This window comes from Echinops telfairi, unplaced genomic scaffold (genome assembly GCF_000313985.2).
Source record: "Echinops telfairi isolate 266 unplaced genomic scaffold, ASM31398v2 ScPeMD7_7;HRSCAF=31, whole genome shotgun sequence".
In the NCBI taxonomy this organism is placed as follows: domain Eukaryota; kingdom Metazoa; phylum Chordata; class Mammalia; order Afrosoricida; family Tenrecidae; genus Echinops; species Echinops telfairi.
This window is the reverse complement of record NW_022103904.1, coordinates 17,115,047-17,137,001: the sequence shown is the minus strand read 5'-3', so window position 1 is coordinate 17,137,001 and position 21,955 is coordinate 17,115,047. Positions and strand designations below refer to the sequence as shown.

Below are 21,955 nucleotides of genomic sequence, written 5' to 3'. Positions count from 1 at the left end.
TGGAAAATAAGAGAAGGAACAGTACTGTGAAAATATAACCTTGCTGACAGAAATGAAGATGGAGATTACATTAATTAATTTTGTAAGACCAATGACTTCTTCATTACAAATATTTTTAACAACAGAAAGATTGACTATACACATGGATATTTACAAATGCAATAAACAGAAATCAAACTGATAATATCTGTAGGAAGAAGATAGTGGGGAAGCTCAATATTAGCAGTTAAATCTAGGCCCGGGCCACTGGGAAACAGACCATCAATTGCTCAGACGTACATTCAGCTTTAAGCTGAAGAAAATTAAAACAAGTCCATGAGAGCCAAAATACAACTCTGAGTCTCTCATCTGAATATCAAGGACATCTCAAAAACAGATGTGATGCATTGAACACTAATGACAGACAACCTGATCAATGGGGATGACATCAAAAGCTCCATACGTGAAGACATCAAAAGGTCATTAAAAAGAAAAACAGAAAGAAATTATCAAAGTGGATAGAAGAGACTTTGAAACTTGTTCTAAATTGTAGGGTAGCTGCAACGAATGAAAGACATGAGGCAATAAAAGAGCTGGACAGAAATTTTCAAAGGGCAGCTCGGGAAGATAAAGTAAAATGTTATCATGAAATAGGTAAAGACTTAGAAAACCAAAACAGAAGAACATGCCCAGCATATCTTAAACTGAAAGAATTCAAAAGATTCAAGCCTCAAGTGGTAATATTAGAAATTCTGTGGGAAAACTGTTGAATGGTGCAGGAAGCCTCAAAGGAAGATGGAAAGAATACACAGTCACTGTATCAAACAGAACCAGTTGACATTCAGCCATTTCAAGAGGCAGCATATGAGCAAGAATCAAGGGTACTCAAGGAAAAAGCCCATGCTGGGCTGAAGGCATTAGCCAAAACTAAGACTCCAGGAATTGAGAGAATCCCAATTGAGATGATTCAACGGTTGACAAAACACTGGAGGCACTTACTGAAATATGCAGAGAGAATTTGAAGGCAGCTACTTGGTTAATTGATTGGAAGAGACCCATCTTTGTACCCAATTCCAAAGAAAAGTCAACCAGCAGATTTCCCAAATGATAGAACAAATATTACATGCAAGTAAAATTTTGCAGAAGTACATTGACAGGTTGCTGCCAGAAGTTCAGGCTGAATTCTGAAAAGACCATGGAACAAAGGATATCATTGCTGATGTCAGATGCACCTTGGCCGAAAGCAGAGAATACCAGATGGATGTTTACTGTGTTATATTGATTATGCAAAGGAATTCAACTGTGTGTACCATAACAAACTATGGAAAGCCCTGCGAAAAATGTGAATTTCATAACACTTCATTGTATTCACACGGAATGTGTACATGGATCAAGAGACAGTTGTGCAAACAAGGGAACACTGCATGATTTAAAATCAAGAAAGCTGTGAGACAGATTTGTTTCCTCTTATACTTATTCAATCTGTATGCTGAACTAATAATAAGAGAAACTATTATATGAAAAACAAGGTGACATGAGGATGGGAGAAAGGTTTATTAATTACCTGTGCTATACAAATGGCACAACCTTGCTTGCATGGTGAGGAGGATTGAGCACTTCCTGATGAAGGTGAAGGATTAGAGCCTTCTGTTTGGATTACAACTCAATGGAAAGAAGACCAAAATCCTCACAACTAGACAAATATCACATCATGATAAACAGATAAAATATTGCAGTTGTCAAATATTTCAGATTGCTTGGATCTACAATCATGGAATCCAGTCAAGAGCTCAAACAAGGCATTGTATTGTGTAAGCCTGCAGCACAAGCCCTACTTAGAGTGTTGAAAAGCAAGACTGTTATCTGGAGGACTTAAGTGTGTCTGATCTATGCCATGGCATTTAGTTGCCTCATGTGCACGTGAAAATGGGACATTGAATAAGGAAGACCAGAGAAGAATCGATGCATTTGAATTATGGTGCTGGTGAAGAATACGGAAAACACTCTGAACTGCCAAAAGAACAAAACATATCTGTTTTGGAAGAAATACATTAGAAGCAAGGATGGGAAGACTTGATCTCACTTAATTCGAGCATATTATCAGGAGATAGCAGTTCCTGGACAAAGAAATCGTGATGGGTAATGTTGAGGGTGGCTGGTACCCTTTGGACTGGGTTTTGACCCTTTTGATCTAGTTTCTATGCATCTCTTGGTGCTGAGGCTGTGTGCTATAGACTATTAGGTACTTAGATTCTGACCTTTCAAGCCACAGAACATCTTTTGTAGACCACATTAGAAGGACTTGAGGTGGAGTCCACAAAGTGAACTGGGCTTTCACACAGACTCATCTAGAGCAGATTTATGGACCTGACAAACTGCATTGGAATTTACACGGAAAGCCCCTAGTTTGAGAAAAAGTATAGAATTGGTGGTTGTGTTAGTCTGGGTACTTTAGAAAAACAAATCCACAGAAACATGTATAAGAGAGAGTTTTATATAAAGGTAAAGTGCACATCAAGAAAACATCCCAACTCAGTACTGCCCAAGCTCACAAGTCCAACATTAACCCATATGTCTGACACCAATCCACAAAGTCCTCCTCCATCTCATAAAACACACGCAATGATGCTGACTGAAGGAGATAAGCCGAATCAGTGAACATGTAAGCATCTCAGCACTGGCAGGGGTCTCCACGCTGCTCCAGGACCCAGGGCTGCATCAGGGTAGGTCCATGAGGCTTCTCCTCGGGGTTGTCTCACAGGAAGTGAGCCTTGAAAGCCGAAGCTGGGAACTGGCTAAGGCAGCTGCACCCTGGTCTGACCATCAGAAAGCAAGAGACCAGAGAACTAGAAAGGCGAGGCTCACCTTCAGTTAACCCCACATTTGTTTATCGGCCTGGTTGGCACAATAAACCTTAACTATCTCAGTGGTCTTTGTACTTCAGTTTGTATCCCTTGGTTCAGGGTTGCCCAATGAATGGTGGCTTGTGACTACTGTATGTTAACTATTTTAATGCACTCTTTGCTTGTTATTAAATGAATTAAATATATTAATCTTGAAGGCATGGTTCTGCCTCTGTGAATGAGTGTTCTTGAAAGTTTTACTCTATTACCAACCCCCTCTGTGTAACTAGTGTCCAGTCACTTAAGAGTTTAAAATCTGTATAAGTTCAAAATTCATATTTTTGCTGTCAGAAGTCAGTCTATACTTTTATAATTTCCTTTTCTCAACAATGTTTTAAATTCTAAGCCATTTGCTAACTTAATGACATTAAATTATATTATGCTCTAGAGGAATGATTTATAAGGTTTTCTTTCATAAAATGATAATGATATCTCTAAAATGAAGCAGAGATATATGTAAACCATTGATAGGGATTTCAAACTCCCACTTAATTCTAGTCCCAATATAAGAGCCTTGCTTGATGCTCACCTTCATGAGGAGATCATTAAAGATATAGGTTCTATAGCAAAGGGTGATGAGGAAACCAGATGGTGCCCAGCTAACAGAAAGATTAGCAGATGTTAATCTTCAAACAAGCAGCCATCTAAGTAAGGTGTCAATTAAGTCCACAGGTAAAAGTCCACATGATCACACCATCCTGTGTGATCCAAGGATTGTAGATAATAAAATCCAAATCTGAAGGAGAGAATAGTATCAGAGCTTACATTGTGAACACAGGTTTTCAGAAGATTATGGATGACAGTGGAAGCCCACAATTCATTTCCAAGGTCCTCACATGCATTCAATCTGTGTTAAATCCTCTCTGACCATTATTGAGGGATGTGAATAGCCTTGCTATCATAATGAGAGCATTGTAAAGTTGATTATGACAGATGAAGTAAGGTTAAAATGTAATACAATAGCATAAAGCAGACATGAAGCACCTTCTGATGAAGGTCAAATGCTGTTATCTCTATTTATTGCACCTCATTATAAAGAAGGTCTTTACATCTGGTCCAGGAAACAACATCATGATACGTGAAGAAAAGTTTAAAATTGTCGTTTTACTTGGATTGAACATCAAAGTCCATGGAAGTAGCAGTCAAGAAACCAACGGACATATCCTATTTTGGCAGATCCGCCACAAAAGACAGCTTTAAAAACTGTATAGAGCAAAGAAGTTACTCTGTGGAGTAAGGTGTGCCTGACCCAAGCCATGATATTTTCCATGGCTTCATATGCATGTGAAAGCTGAGCAACGAATAAGGAAGACCGAAAAAGAATGAATGCCTTTAGATTATGGTGTTGACAAAGAATATTAAATATACCATGGTCTTCCAGAAGAATGAACAAAACTGTATTGGAAAAAATACAGGCGGGCTTCCAAAAGCTCACGGATAATTGGAATTAAAAGATCATTTAAATTTCAAGTCAATTTTCAGCCTTCTGGTACAACTGGAATTCTCCTTAGAAGAGACAAAGGTAGGGAGCATTCATCTCACGTAACTGGGGGATGTCAAAAGGAAGGGCCGGTTCTGGAGAAGGACATCACGTTGGTCAAATAGAGGGTGTGTGCAAAAGAAGATCCTCAAACCCTGGATCGACGTAGTTACTACGGCAATGGACTCAAACAGAGGAAGATTGTGAGGATAACTCAGGAACTAGCAGCGTTTTGATTTGTTGTACGTAAGGTTACTATGAGTCAGAACTGACTAGATCGCTCCTAACAACAACCACAACCACAACAACAAAATAGAAGGTTAATGAAAAAGTGAGAACTTCAAATAAATGGATGGATAAAGTGGATGCAACAATGAACACAAATATAATAATGCTAATTCAGGATGGTGCAGGACCTGCCAGGTAGTGTTACGTTCTATTTTCAGTAGGGTGGCTAGGTATTTGAACCACCTAAGGGTAACTAAAACATTAACATGTGAGTGCAGAAAGCCACCTGTATACTCTGTCATGCTTCTCCTGCTTTATGTCAAACTAGCAAAGTTAATGGTGATTAAGAGTGGTGTCTGTTACAGATTCACTGTAGAATACAGGACCTTTAATATGATTTTCACACTGTGATCTCTGTCAAAAATGTTACCAGGCCTGTGTGATTTGTTCAGAAATTCGGCATTCAGTTGAGATTTGTTCATGTCTGTTTTCCTTTGCAAGCAGTGGGTGTGAGAAGATCTATAGCTTTATATGAAAATATCAAGATTCATGGTTTAATAGGGATAATCTAACATATATTTGCTAGTGTTTAAAATATTTTATGACACCATTATTAAGGTTTTCCTAATTTGTAGAAGGGATCTCCTTATTTCCTTGAATGGCATTTTACCTTTTCAATCTATTTAAATCCAAAATATTCCTATTTGCAGTGTTTGGTTGTCTCATTTTATCTATTTTATTTTCTGTACTAACATTTGTGTGGTGGTTGTTGGCGTTTGTATTGTTTTCTGACATGTGCTTTGTCAGTATATGCGTGCAGATGAATTGTATAAGAGCCTTTATGAAGTAGAAATGAACCTCTTCCCAGAAAGCTGAGTCATCATAACATGGCAGTGAAGTATAAAAAACAACCAACTGTGAGAAAAAATACTGGACACTGATGTCATGTCAGGTTATAGCATTACATAGTAATTAATGACATGTCTTTTTATTTCTGCCTTTAGGGTCCTTTCCCAAGACAGATTCTACATGCTCTGCATAATTATTTTGAAGGGAAAATGGAACATTTGCATTAAAATGTGTTAAATGCATGATTCATCATATTGTAAAGTCTCTCATCAAAACTTTACGTGTTCTAACATCCACATTTGAGCATTTAGCTTAAAACACTTCTTAGGGTTATAAGTTGCAATAGTATTGTGCCTATATTCTGCTTTCAGATAGAATATTATGCACTTGAATATCTATTGAGTGGTTTTTCTTTTACAGCTACTTAGTTGCTTTTGTGAGGAACTCGTGCCTTGTGACACACCAGGTCTGTTTTGAGGTCATCATAATATTTTCCTAAAAGATTAAGTTCCTCTTTCTTTATTGGTATTTATTGTTTCCTGCTTGGAGTTGGCCAGGAAGGAAATCTCCCAACCAACATGCAGAACCCATTCCAGTGCTTCAGAAAAACATTCCCAGGGAAAAACTAATAATAAAGCAAATGAGAGGCAGCCCAAACTTATCCTTCAGCTGAGGCAGGTCGCCCGCAGGTTGCTTAGAGTACACCTAGCCAAGATCAGCCAAATGCAGGCTATAGTAATGGAACTCCGCAAAGCTAAATGAATGTTTATTGTTGATGTCACTGAAGAATTGTAATTATTTGTCATGTTTTAGCTTCCAAAAGAGATCAGGATCTCAAATACAGTTTAAGGAGAACATTTATTGCCTTGGGTGGAAAAAATGTCAAGAGTAAGACAAAGGCACATCATTTGGATGATGGAGCCCATTCACACAAGGGTAAAATGGCATCAAAGCATTCATAGTTAGGAAGCTAGTTAACTAAAGCACGAAACAAAGGAAATTGTCACAAATTCATGACCGGTGGCAGAATAGTCATAGGTGGGGTTACATAATAGAGAACGGGACCATGCTTGGAACACAGACAATATGTTTCGTAGAGCAAAATGCCTACAAGATTGGTCCAGGACCTTCTGACTAAGGCATCCAGGTCATGCCTGATAGAGAATTACTGAGTGACTATGAAATGTCCCATACTTTTCTCAGTATGCTGATCTCCATCCTGGATATAGCCAGGAAAGCCCCTCAGAGAGATTGTCCCTCCATGGCTGGCCTGAGGGCAGTCCTGGTAGCAGCACTGAGCTGTTAACTTCAAGAGCAACAGTTTGAAACTACCAGCTGCTCTAAGGAAGAAAGACGAGACTTTCTATCCCTGTAAGAGTTAGTTTTAGAACCCAGAGGGGATCTCTACTCTGTCCTGTAAGGTCACTATGAGCAGAATCAACTCAACAGTGTGTGTGGTTTGAGATTTTGGTGGGGAGGAATCTGACAGGAGAGAGAGGGGATATAATCTTTCTAATGTACTCTGTCTGAGGGCAAGCCTATCGACATCCTTGATTAATGATCAGAAGGAATTCAATAAAGGCTTAATCGACATAAGGACTCTACAAATGAATTTTGGGTGTTCAGTATCATCCAAAGCTTTCTGCAAGTGGGGTGCTCAGGGTTTATGCTCTAGGATAGTCATGAGGCATCAACTAAGTCCGCGTAGAAGAAGCACACCAGCCTGTATGATCCAGGGACCATACATAGTATGTCCAAATCTGAAGGAGAGAATGGTACTAGAGCTAAAATTGTGGTTTTCAGAAGGTTATGAATGACATCAGAAGCCCAAAATCCATTTGCAAAATCTACGCATAGACACATTAACTAACCACATCAGAGGAAGGAGCAACAGAAGAAGCCAGTCCCTGGAGTGGAGCATCATGCTTGACAAAGTGGAGGGGCGGTGCAAAAGAGAAAGGGTATCAATGAGATGCATTGACGCAGTGGCGGCAGCAGTGGATTCAGCCATAGGTACAATAATGAGGCTGGCACAGGGCCAGGCAGTGTTTTGTTCTGTTGTGCATACAGTCATTATGGGTCAGGAGCAACTTGATGGCATCTAACAACAGAAAAACCCATAGACAAAGTCTCAGGGGAATCTCCTCGGACCACGGTTGAGGTATGCAAATAGCCTTATCATCAGAAAGAGAGCATTCCAAAGAAATTGTGGTAGACACAGGTTAAAATGTAATATTTTATTTGATCTTGCTTCTGAACCACCTGTTATTTCAGTTTAAACAACAAAGTGGAAATACAGGCGGAGTAAGCTTCCAGTGAAACCCCTCTCACCATAGATCAAGGGCTGTGAACAGCCTTGCTATTCTGCAGAATTGCACCAGCAAGTGAACAGTGGCAGATGTAGTATGGTTAAATTTTAACAGCTTGCCATTTGATTTCCCTTTTGACCCATTTTAAAGCAGTTCCAGCTTTTAATATTTTTTAGCTTTTTTTTACTGAAGTTTTTCTCTTTTATTTTGTTATTGCTTTTATCTTTATTTTTTTAAATCATTTTATTAGGGGCTCATACAACTCTTATCACAATCCATACCTACATCAATTTTGTAAAGCACATTTGTACATTCATTGTCCTCATCATTCTCAAAACATTTGCTCTCCACCTAGCTCCTCACATCAGCTCATTTTTTCCCTCCCTCTCCACTGCCCCCTCCCTTATGAACCCTTGACAATGAATAAATTATCATTTTGTCATATCTTACAGTGTCCGATGTCTCCCTTCACCCACTTTTCTGTTGTCCATTCCTCAGGGAGGAGGTTATATGTAGATCCTTTTAATCAGTTCCCTGTTTCCAACCCACCCTCACTCTATGCTCCCAGTATCACCACTCTCACCACTAGTCCTGAAGGAATCATCCGCCCTGGATTCCCTGTGTTTCCAGTTCCTATCTGTACCAGTGTACATCCATCCTCTGGTCTAGCCATATTTGTAAGGTAGAAATGGGATCATGATAGTGTGGGGTGTGGGGGGAAGCATTTAGGAACTAGAGGAAAGTTGTATGTTTCATCGTTGCTACATCACACCCTGACTGGCTCTTCTCCTCCCCGAGACCCCTCTGCAAGGGGATCTCCAGTGGCCTACTAATGGGCTTTGGATCTCCACTCCGCACTCCCCCCATCATTCGCTATGGTAAGATTTTTTGTTCTGATGATGCCTGATACCTGATCCCTTGGACACCTCGTGATCACACAGGCTGGTGTGCTTCTTCCATGTTTATCTTTATTTTTGAATGTTTTGATATGATTTCTGCATATGAAATCTAGGATAGGTAAATCTCTAGCAACAATAACTGGATTAATGATTTCTTGGGGGTGGGTAGGGGAAGTTGGGGGGATTTGGAGAGCTAATAATGAGTACAGAAAGAAGAAAGGGTTCTAAAATTGTTGTGGTAATGATTATACAATTCCTCTTGATAGGATTGAACTATTAAATTGTATGGTATCTGTATTGTGTGCCAATAAAACTGTTTAAAAGAAACTGGTTAGTTGATGCATGCATTATGTTTCCAAACGGAATACTTTTCTCCTATTTTTCATTAAAATATTGAAATACAGATATTGATGGTTGAATTAGTAATTTTAATAATATTTAACTTAATTTAAATAACATCATCATTGTCCTTTTTTCTCCTTCATATTTCTCTTATGTGACAGGTATACTACTCTGTTCTCTATGCTCAACAAATGCTCAGTGCCAACGATTTTGAGAAATAATGTTTCATGTTCAGTCATTAGTTTGAAAGTAATCTTATTTTTTCCTGGTGATATTCTATGCCTTTAATTTGCAGGTCAAATTTCATTAACTTACCAATTGAGAAAGAATTTAAAAAAAAATGATGGGCATGAGTTCTTTTTTCCCCTGTGAGAAAATAATTATATAGCAACATTCACATTTGTTCTGGCAAAGTAAATCTATTTTTAGGTATAAATTATATGCTTGAGATAAATATAAAATTAGCAGACTGGAATTTACTGCTCACTGCTATGCAGGAGGGCACATTATTTTGAGTGCTGCATTCAGGTGCTGATGAAGCTAATTGACATATGCATTCTGTTTGTCCAAGAATAGCTAAAATGGGCTGGAGAGCTAATTTTATGAGAGACATTAAACTATCTTTCTTTTTTTTAGGTGTGGTATAATCAGAAAGGATTTCATTCTCTACCTTCCTACTTAAATCATCTAAACAACCTTATTTTATGGCAACACTTACCCCCTTCCGTGGACTGGGGAAAATATGGTAATGTTATTTTTCATGCATTATAGTTCATTATGTTGATGCAAGAATGCTTTTAAATGCTTTTAAATGTGAAAGAATCAGAGAAGACCCAATAACAAATATGAAGAATAGTAGAGAAGTTTCTATCTGGCAAGTCAATTAATAAATATTTATAACATCGTAGGCTCAATTTGCTTTCATTTGTGTGCCATTAGAAGTCTTTGCCTTGAAATTATGACCTCATTTCTAAAATAAGAATAAAAGGTGACTTGAGGGCTTCTTTTAAAATTATTTTATTCTATCACTTGAACAATATAGAAATAAGAATAATTTTACTTTGGGAAGACATTGGTGTACGGAATATTGTTACAGAAAATAACTACCTGCATGCATTATTATTATTCTAATTACTTTAGAATCATCGTCGGTCAGGTAAACTGTATAGATTACATTTCCTTTCAGTGACATATCCATGTAAGTTGGCAGTATCTGCTGACTTCACTCAAAGGACATGGAATGAAATTCACTCATGGTGAATTCCTTTTAAAAAGTGCTTTTATCATATATTGATGCTAAGGTAAGTTTTTTGGTTTTGGTGAAGTTACTTATAGACATCTAGGTGTTGGTATCCCCAAGTATATACATTTTAAGGGGGAATGATCCTCAAAGGACTACTTAAGTAGGAGACCTGTTAGGTATGTTGCTATCAAACGGACATTGAATAAAGGTGCAGATGAGAATATTACAAATGCCAGATATAGAGAGTTGAGAAACCACGCAGGTGTAACTACTGAGAATGTGAAACGACAAAACTAATTTGAATACCTTTATACATCACTGTGTGCCAGTTCTTGGGAAAGAAGGGAAAGAATATAAATAAGAATATAAAGCAGCAAAGTTATCAAAGTATACTGAAATGTACATTTGGTATATATATATATTGTGATTTGGGAAAAAGTTTATAGAATGAATTACTTTTCTATTCAACCATTCAGACAATTTTGTTTTGTGCTATTGATTACAATCCCTACAATGTAAAAGCACTCATTTTACTCTTGCCGTATGTTTACTGTTTTCATTCACTCTTCTTTCTTATCCTTTCCTCTTTTCTGCTCTTTATCCTTGAGAAAATGCTTCCTTTTTTAAAATCTCATTTGATTGAAAAAATAGGAAACGTGCATTTTGAACAGGCATTCTTAAGATTGCAGTCACTGTAGGGTGGACAGTGGTGAATCACCATCGAGTCAGCGATTGGTGAAGTGTGATCCCCTTTCTTGAACCATATAAAGCCTTTTTACTTGGTCGTCTGAACTGTACCAAAACCATTCAGCCCATTACTCTGCCATAATATTACTGTCCCCTAAATGCAAGTATCATTTTAATCACACACATACCACACTCATGCAAATCATGTGCATCCACAGGGAAAAAATAGGAAACTAATATTCCTAAGAGTATAGAGCTTTGTAAAACACCATGTGTGTGTATAAATAAAGTGATAATGCACATTCTTTTACTTTGGTTCTGGAAATTCCGGAAGTTTTATTATCTTAGGAATCAAGAGACAGTTATATGAAGATAGGATGTTAAATATGTTTGACACATCATTAATCTTTGAATCTGGGGACCCTAGAGAGTATCAGGGAATATAATGTTTTCTTTCTCTCTCAATCCTCGTGTATCTTTTTTTTAAAGGCATAGATATCACTTATTTAAATAATTCTAACTCCTTCCCCCCTTTTCAAAATACAAATAAAATCTAAGCACCAACCCAAATAAAGAGTAACTGATAATATCTAATCATTTAATGTAAAGCACAGTATTATTTTGCCACCATTCATCTGCAAGTTTGTCATTCTGTGTTGTCTTTCACGTTGCTGTGATCCTAGAAACTACACCAACAGTAAGTATTTCAAATACAAGCCAGTTCACCCCTGGTGAATAGGTTTCAGTGAGTTTTCCAGATTAAGAACATAGTAGGGGAAAGGAATAGGCTACCCACTTGTTAGGGATTAGCCAAGGAAAATATTGTGAAAAGAAGTGAAATATTGTCAAGTAGAGTGCCCCAAGATCAGCTCCTGAGGTTTGAAAGCAAGTAAATACAAGAGGAAGAGTTGTCTTCTCAAAACAGAGTCAGCCTTAAATGCATGAACAGAGCAAAGCTTTGGGGACCTTCATTTACTGATGGAGCATCTCATTTGATGGAGAACGCAAAGTGAGAAGAAACAGCGGCAAACATCTGCTAATAATTTGAATGTCAATTATGCAAGTATGACTAGGAAAATTGGAGTTGTAAAAAAATGAGCCAGAACCAATAAGGAATAATATCCTAGGCATTTGTGCACTGAAATGGATGGATATTTCCTATTTTGAGTTAGACAATCATATGGTTTATTGTGCTACAAATGATAAATACAAGAAGAATGGGGTCATTTTCATTGTCGAAAAGAACATTTCAAAGTCTAAAGGGTCATTATTTATATTTTTACAAGGAAGACCGTTTGGTGGGCACCATTATTATTTAAATTTAACAGCCAACCAGTGAAGCCAGTGATGAAGATGTTGAAGAATTCTACCAACTTCCCTCGGTTGAAATTTATCAAACATACAAGTAAGATGATTTTAATTGATAATTATTGGAGATTGGAATATGGCAGTTAGAACCAAAGACAAGGATCAGCAGTTGGAAAATACAGCTTTGATGATAGTAATCATGCTGATGATCTCATTAGGGAATTTTACAAGACCAGTGGTTCTTCATTGCAAACACCATTTCTCAACAACATGAAAGGGAACTCTACAGGTGGGCCTCACCAGACAGAATAACAATGAATCAAACAGGCTGCATCTGTAGGAAGAGCTGATGAAGAAGCTCAATATAAGCAGCTCAAACAAGGACAGACTGACTAGAAAATGCTTCTATTGCTCATATGTAAGTGCAGGTGGAAGTTGAAGAAAATTACAACAATCCATGAGACCGAAAATACGACCTTGAGTCTATTTCACTTGAATGTATTGACAATCTCAAGGTGTGTTCAACACTAGTGGCTCAAGACCCAATGAGCTGTGAATGATATCCTGAACATCATACACGAAGAAAATAAAAGGTAATTTAAAAGACTGGAAATGAAGGAAAAGGCCAAAATGAATGTTAGAAAAGACTCTTGAAGTTGGAGTGGACTATAGAGTAGCTTAGTGAATAGAAGGAAGGATGAAGTAACAGAGCTGGGAAGAAAACTTCAAAGAATAACTTGAAAAGATAAATTATTGTCATGAAATGTACAAAGACCTGGGATTAGGAAATCAAAAAGGAATGATATACTCAGTACATCTCAAGCTGAAAGAACTGAAGGAAAATCTTAAGCCTGGAGCAGCACTATTGAAGGATTCTAAAGGACGGTGCAGGAGTCAGCAGCCTTTTCTTCTGTTGTACAGACACTTACCATGAGTCGGGACCATTTCATCAGCACCTAAAAACAACCACAAGCAAACTACTGAATGATTCAGGAACCATTAAAAGGAGATGAAAGGAAAACATAGTTCATAAAACTAATTGACATCCAATCATTTCAAGAGGTACCCGGTGATCAACGAACATAGTATTGGAAGAAGTCCAAGCTGCACTAAAGCATTGGTGGAAAAAAAAAAATTCCCTGAATTGACAGAATACCAATGGAAAGAAAGACCAGGAAATTTGGAAGACAGCCACCTTGCCAGCCAACTGCGTAAGATCCATATTTGGATCCAAGAAAGTAGAGCCAACAAAATATGTGGACATTAACAAACAATACCATTAATATGAAGCAAATTTTCTCTGAAGATAATTCAAAAACAAATGTAGCAGCACATAATGGAGAAGTGCCCGAAATTCCAGCCAGATGCAGAAAGGGCCATGGAAAGAAGGCTATCATTGCCGAGGTGAGCTAGCTCTTGTATGAAAGGAGAGACTACCAGAACTGTTTGCTTGTGTTTAGCCCACTATGGAAAGCCATTCAATTGCACGAATCATAACCAACCTTGGTAACTGCAAACAAAAGGAATTCCAGAATAGTTGATTGTGCTCATTCCGAACCTGTACATAGATCCAAAGGCAGTCCTTCATATAGTACATGGGGGTGTTGCAAGGTTTAAAATCAGTGTAGGTGTACATCAGGATTGTATCCTTATTCAATTGTATTGGTGAATGTGTAACATACGTTCACAGTCTCCTAAGGCTCTTATCTAATCTTCTGAGTTGCTGTTGTCACTTTGATTCCATATAGGTCATTGTTGAAAGAGCACAACACTCTGGATCAGGGCTGGGGAACATCTGGCCAGTGGGCTATATAATATCTACAAAATGGTTATTGCCAGCTAGCGTCATCTGTCTCACCAAAGAGAAGCAGTTCCCGTCATCAAATTAGTGGGGTGTTAATGAAATATTTGACCAAATATAACAAGCTAATTTTTAAGTAGTTTCATAGAAAAGATTCATCACCCAGGGTAGACAAAGTTTCACTTACTAGTTAAACTGAAATGTTTCTGGGTTTTAAGAAGGTTTTGTGGGATATTTTTGGTTTAAGCTAAGGATTATCTCAGGAATAATTGCAGGGGTTCAACCAGCCCTCATGACACCCCAAAGCTGCATTCTATGAGACTTTAAAATTGGGTCCAGCATTTCCCCCCAAGTTTTCAGTATTCTTCTAAAGAATCATCGATTAAAATGCGCAGTATTAATAATCTGGCATCATCTTGGCTGATTTGAAGGAGACAGCCGTGCACAGAAGCACTTGGGCACACACTCCCCTCGCCTTGTTATTCCTGACGCCTATTCTCTGTTGCTCCAGGAATGTAAGGACGAATTTTCCTGTCTGAGAGGGTCACTTGCAAGCTTTTAAGACCTCAGCCACTCTTCAATGAACTAGGATGTAGAAGAGAATGACTAAGAACATAATTTGGTGAATGAGCCAGGCTGGCCCATTAAACCAGGACCTTAAATCTACAAAGCAAGGAACTAAATTCTATGAGGTGTTTAGTTGTATGCAAGCAACTTCAGCAGTTACCACCCCCCATTTTTTTCATGTTTGTATATATGTGCATAACACACTTTTGCTAGTTTAGTGTTTTATAACTATACAATTTATTAAGAACAATGATAAAAATTGGCTGTTTAACACTACCTCCTCTCATCAATCTGGTTTGTCCTTCACTACTAACCTGCCCTTTCCTCCTTTCTCCCTTCCTCCTGTACCTGGTAACCACTAACAGACTGTTGTCTCCATCCATTTGCCTTTTCTTTCGATATGGGAGGTTGTACAATAGTTGTCCTTTTGTGACTCACTGAGTTTTACCCAGTATAAACCTCCATCAGTCTTGTAGCATGTATCAAGTAAGTTTCTAATACTATATCACAAGGAAATGTAAAGTACACTGATAGAATAAATTAAAAGTGAAATGAAAAAGAAAATACTAGACCCTCTCCAACATGCAATGGCATAAGGATATTATGAATCCTGTAATAATCTTTCTGTAAGCCACTCATCTGGCTATAAACTTATGAACCAACCATGCAAAAAGGAAAACTTGACCAGTTACATGACTCTCGGTATCTTTATGATGAGATGCACATCATTTTCCTGAAGTTACCAAGTTCTGGTTTACATACTAGTGTCTGGAATATGCTGTATCTTTGATAGGAGACTTGGTGCAGTGTCACAAACAGCCTTCATGGTAAACTCCTTTAAATTTTTAAGTTGATGGCAAATTCTCCATATTGGCTTTTGTAATTAAACTAACATTTTAACTTACACACACAAAGAAGCAAGTAAACCCAAACAAAACAACTCCCCAAACAAATTCAAACCAGCAATGGTCTCTTTATGTATCTCTATCCTACTTCTCTCTAGAGGTAGATTTTTGTATATTGACCTGTGTTTCATCAAGTGATCTTTTGGCACATTATTTGATCTTTCTGGGTTTGTCTCCTCATTCAGAAAATTTGGGCAATGTGTTAGTCAGGTCATAGGATACTTAGAGCATTAGACAGTGAAACATGGCAACACGCTAGTGCAACATTCAACGCATACTGATCATGTCATGACCACAGCATGGACCGAAACCTCAATATGAGTTAGCCAAACTCCACAAAGTGATTTGCCAATGACGCCGGGGCAGGATTCAGCACACAAGGGATTTCTCCTGGGCACAGTGATTCTGTGTGGCTTGACAATAGGCTGTCTGCTGTGCATACATGACACTCCCTTTTCCATCTTTTCTTCCCCAGGAATAACCCTCTATAGTCACCCATATGGAGGAGCACTGCTGAACGAAGACAAGATGTGAGTTGAAGGGATTCCGGGATAGGAGGGGAGGGGGAGGGGAAGGCGGGTGCTCATCAAAAATTACCTGTAGTGGAAGAAAATCATTGTGTTTCTTAGTGATAATTCTGATCTATTTTCTGCCTTTTTGTATCCTGAGTGATCCTGGCATATATAGGATAGGCTATACAGGATTTAGAAATTGCTTTGTAAAGTTTGAGGGGAATTATTATTAAAAGAGGAAACACATTGAACTGAGTGACTGAGCACGGTTCACATATCATGTAAAACATGATCTATATATATAATAACGATACCTTGCCAACTCCTCATGGAACTTGGACATGTTGTCCAGAGAAAGCCTTGTGTAGCGATAAAGGTGGCGCTTTCTGGGGCAGAACCAGGTGTCAGGCTACTGTCTTGAGAAAAGGATGATGTTTTTGGCTTCTCTTGTCTTCTGTTGCTATTTCTCTACCTGGTGGTAGGCACGTAGACAGGCTTTTAGCTAGAAAAGATAATAACATAAAGTATTATTTATATGCTTATAAAACCAGAAGCCAGCTCATGATGAGCCCCTGTGCGTCAGATCTGCTTCTCCACTCAGGTTTTCAGTGACGGAGTTTTCCAAAATAGATTGGCACGGCTTTCTTCGAGGGCATCTTTGAGTATCCGCAAACCTCACATCCTTTGCTTAGCAGTTCAGCTCATCCACCATTTGCATTACCCAGGAACTCTATACGCTTAATATCACCTGAAAAATTGAATTGGAAACTACAAGTCTGCTCAGTGGATATTCTCATCCCAGCTCTGTCGTCCCCTGTGGGCTGGTTTCCCGATTCTGGCATTAGGGACCTCTGCATGGGCCCGAGGTCTAGGAGGAGACTAACAATTGTCTGTTATCAAGCAAGAAGGTTTGACAGAGTGAACTGTGTGTGCTACAATGTGTTTCATCATGTTCCTTAACAATGGACAGATCATTGCAAAAGGATGAGTTTGAAGGAGGTGCTAATTTGAGAGTAGAAATTCAAGAGTTCTCTGGGCAAATATAAAACAAAAAGCAATGACCTAGACAGTATGCAGTGTACATTATTATGAAAAATGCCTACAAAATACAAAATCTACATGGAATTTTGAATAGTCAAATTCTGATGTGGATCAATGAATGATACATTAAGCTGTAGCTATAGGTTCCTTGTGGCAATATTGCTATTGAGCAAAAATATCTATGGATAAGACCCTATGGATTTATTTTAATTTTAATTATCAGTGTAGCTCACTGGTCAGGAATAAATGTTGAGATATGAAAACTCGGAAAGTTCCTTCAACTCTCTGATCCTTGATTAAGCCTTCTATAAACTGAAAACAATAGCATGTGTGCAAACATTTGTAGAGACATTTTTTTTTTTTGAGTGGATACATGCCCTTAGCCAATGTGACAGGTCACTCATGCATTCCTGCTAAGTGGGTTTTATCACTGTTATTATTATCACTAATTGCTAAGGCAAAGAGTTCTTCGTCTATCATCCGACAAGCCATTTTGTTGTTCTACAGCCTGGAGAGTATCCGTCAGTGTGGTGTTGCTCTCTGCATTGTGTTGGGCTTCTCCATCTTGACTGCATCCATTGGAAGCGCGGTGGTGAAAGACAGAGTGATTGGAGCCAAAAGGTTGCAGCACATCAGTGGCCTTGGGTACAGGATGTACTGGCTCACTCACTTCCTGTATGACCTGGTAGGACTGGGTAATGAGATCTTGGGTGCTTCCACTAGGTGAACCGTATGGGTGGGGAAGGGAGGGTGGTTTTGGCCATTCCAGTCTAATCCAAAGAGAACAATCCCCAAGTCATTGATGTTGAGTTGATTCTGACTCATGGTGGCCCTGTAGGAGAGAAAAAAACAATCTTATAGCATTTCTAAGATGGGAAACTGTTACAAAAGCAGACCGTTGTGTCTGGTGGGTTCAAACTGCCCACTTTTCAGTTCATAACTAAGTCCTTATGTTAAGAGCATTTCATGTTAGGCCCCTGACTTATCACCCCCAACCATTTATGATTGCTTTATCAAAGAAAAGATTGACAAAGTACTGGGAGAGCTCTTGCAAATGAGTCTGTTACAAAATACAGACTTTCTTATTGGGAACATGATGGGTAGATGGTAAGATGATAAGAATTAATAGAATAATGTATCACTTGTCTGCATAAAAGCAACTTCTGCAACATCTTTGCCTTATTTGCAAATTTGTGTAGAAGATATTAGTATTTTCCTGATGTGTTCAGTTTTCCTTCTAGACAATTTTCTCCAGCCCTTAAGAGGACAGAACAGTTATATTATGTGGTTCCCTAGAGGCCAAGCTACTAATCTCGAATAAAACACTACATCTAATGTGATAGGTATCTTATTAAGATCAATTTCCACTCTCAGTTACAGCAGTGATTTCCATAGGAAAGCTATATTTTGTCCTCATAAACAGGCCCCATTTCATGTTTTAAAGAAGGAATCAAATGCCTGGCATTTACAAGAATCTGTGCTGTCTATGTGTTTATACTAGTTGCTTTACATACTGCTCTTTGGGTAGCATCTACTTTTAAGGACCCAATATCATCATCATATTTATTTCATACAATGCTTGTTCTCTTAGATAGCTTAGGATTTAACTGATTCATTTCCTTCTGAATATATAACCCGTATTTTTCTTCTCCAGAATACAATTTAAAAGTTGTTTACCTAAGTTACCTCAATATTTTAGGAGATTGTTTATTTTAATCAAGTTTTCTCACAAACTTATAGTCATAATAATTACCAGGACTGCTATACACAGCAAGAACTCTCCAACACCTAGCCCTCAAGATGTTGATTGGACAAAGTTGGTTGGAATTTGAATATATGTCTTTAACTAAGCACTCAAGGCAATTTGGGAATCTAAGGCACGAGAGAGAACTGCAGGGATTTGGGAAAGATAGCTTCATAAACAGGCCCTTGTTCTCACCCTCCACCACAATACAATAAGAGATACCACAAGGACGTAGTGTTCAGCTTTAAAGGACTCGGAATCAGAGAGCAGATAAAAGCAATGGGGAACTGAAGACAGACAAGTCACCGAATCAACAATGAGCAGAATAAAGGATGAAAATCACTTATCTTGCTGTTCCTTTATCTCCCCTCAGCCATGCAGGCCTCTTTCTGCTGTGAAAGAAGGTAACAGATGCGCAAAAAAGGGGCCTGAATTCATAACCACCACAACCTCTGTCTGCACCGAGCATCTATTTTACAACCAGAAGGCAGAACTCTCTAATGTCAGTCCCCAGAATGCACTTGCCACCAACCTGCTATGAATCTCTACAGAAGGTCCTGTATCAGTGTCCATTCTCTCTTTTAGTCCATGTGTTTGTTTCATGGCTCATGTTATAGCTCAGGCCTCTGAAAGCAACAAGACTGACTGCTCAGGGCATCCGCTCCAGTCTATCTGTTCCCTGATTCAGTTGGTATTGGAGACTACTGAATGAGGTGGTTGTGTTCTAGATAGCAAGCATCTTGAGTGGAGAAGGCACCCAGAGCTAACATACTAGGTGGCAGGCTCAATAGCCTGGCAGATCTTCGTGGGGGTCCATTTGAATGATGAGAACTCCCTTTCCATTCAGTAAATGCCAAATGCAAGACTGATATAGACTCCCACAGCAAGTTCCCTATAGAGGAGCCAGGACATAGAGAATGACCCTCAACCTTCACAAAGCCACCAAGGCTCTGAAAGAGACAAGACTAAAGATTCCGTGATCCTTCTGGGGAGTGCCAAGCCCTCCTCTACCTGAAATGGAGGTAAGTCTTCCTGTATGTCCACTGAATGATCAGCTAAGAAAATCTCACAAAGCAGCAAAAGAAGCTTCAGTCAAAGTCAGGGCATCAGCCAGCTCTGATGGGTCTTGTTGGGTTTGGTTTTCCTGCTAAACATAAAGTTCCAGAAACAGAATGGAGTCATAACCAGAGAAGGTGCACTATGCCTCCTGCTGGACACATAGGAAAACAATTTCACGCAAATAACAACCAAAGGAGAATTGACCTAGCAACTTTAACATCAAAGCAGATATAAAGATAACATCTGTTAGAAGAGGTAAAGATAGACATTACATCACACTAAAAGACTCAATCAAGAGGAAATGCCTCATAAATATATATATGAACTAAGTATCAAATATCCTAATTATATACAGCAAGCCTGGTTAGTATTAAAGGGATAACTAGATAGCACGATAATAATAGTTGGAGAATTAATATGCAGCTTACAAAATTGGACAGACTCTCTAGAAAGAAAATCAACAAGAAAACAGAGGCTTTCTGAAAACACTATCAACCAACTAGACTTAACAAACCTATGGAGAACACTCCATTTGACAAGAGCACAATATATTTTTACTCCAGGGCGCAGGAATCCTTCTACAGGATAGACCCCACGTGAAGTCGCAAAGTAAATCTTCATCATTTTAAAAGATGGATATCATAAAAATATTTTCTCTAATTACAACGGAGTTAAGCTAGAAATCAATAGCAGAAAAACAACAGTAAAAACATTGGGAAATGCACAAACTCATAAAACTGAAATAATGTATATTTAATCTACCAAAGGGTCAAGTATTAAATCAAAAGGAAAATGATGAATGTCTTAGAGGCAAATGAAAGCAAAAGCACAATGTAGCAACACATACTTATCGCACCGAAGGTCTGCATGGAAACAAAAGAACGATCTCAAGCCAGCAGCCTATTTAACAGCCCCAGGTATCAAGGAGAAGCACAAACTGAGCCTAAATTTACCAGAAGAAAGGAAATAACAAAGATCAGAGCACAAATAAAAGACAGGAAAGCAATAGAAATAATCAATAAAACCAGAATTTGGATCTCCAAATGATCAATAAAATTGACAGTCTACCTTTAAGTAGACTGACAAAGGGGAGTGTCGGGTGGAGCTGTAAATAAATGAAGAGAAATGAAAGAGTATATTACAAGTAATGAATGATCCTATACAAGTAATTAAGATAGAATATTATGAAAATATGAAAATGTGCATAGTAACAAACTGGATAATCTAGATGTTTTGTATAAATTCTCAGACACCAAACTCAAAAACCAAACTCACTCCCATTGCATCAGTTCGAATTGACAGTGACCCCATAGGACAATGGAACTGCCCCTGTGTGTGTCTGAGGCTGGCACTATTTATAGGAGGGAAGACCCTCCTCTTTCTCCCATGGAGCAGCCGGCGGCTTCAAACTGCTGAACCTTGCAGTTTGCAGCCCAATGCCTAACCAAGGACCCTACCACACACACAGCTATCAAAATGGACTCAAAAGAGATTATGTCTCCATAGGCCTGCGGCAAGGGAAAAGATGGATGGAGTGACTTAGAAAACCTCTCAGCAACAATAACAGTGCTCATTGACCAGGTGGCTTCACTGGCGAAGTCTACCCCACAGTTGAAGAATTAACACGCACTAACTCTTTGAAAGAGAGAGAGGGAAAAGCATAGCCCTGATGCCAGACATCAGAAGAGAAGAAACCCCATGCCCAATGTGTCTTAAGAGCACACACACACACACACACGTACTGCCATCAAGTCCATTACAACTTACGACAATCGTTCTGGACAGAAGAGAATGGCCCCTGGAGCAGGGGGCAGCGTGGGTGGGTTGGGACTGTAACTCTTTACAGGAATAGAAAGCTGCATCGTTCCCCCATGGAGTGGCTGGGTTTCAAATTGCTGACCTCGCAGACTATAGCCCAACAGTGTGCTGCTGCTACAGCACCAGGGCACCATCTTATGAAGGTAGATACAACAATTCCCCACAGAATACTAATGAACTGAATCAACAGCATATTGAAAGGTTATACGCAGTGTTCAAGTGGTATTTGCTCCAGGAATACAGAAAAGGTTCCACATTAGAACATCAAATAATGTTATATT

General features: G+C 38.7%; 1 protein-coding gene across 1 annotated transcript in view; it reads left to right on the top strand.

Moving 5' to 3' along the window:
- The window catches only part of ABCA13 (ATP binding cassette subfamily A member 13), a 457,705-nt gene that overhangs the window by 335,875 nt on the left and 99,875 nt on the right, over nucleotides 1-21,955 (top strand). Inside the window, exons 41-43 of the mRNA XM_045286290.1 lie at nucleotides 9,626-9,734; nucleotides 15,976-16,030; nucleotides 17,561-17,738. Coding sequence (XP_045142225.1) covers nucleotides 9,626-9,734; nucleotides 15,976-16,030; nucleotides 17,561-17,738 — 342 coding nt within the window. The remainder of the gene's footprint in view (nucleotides 1-9,625; nucleotides 9,735-15,975; nucleotides 16,031-17,560; nucleotides 17,739-21,955) is intronic.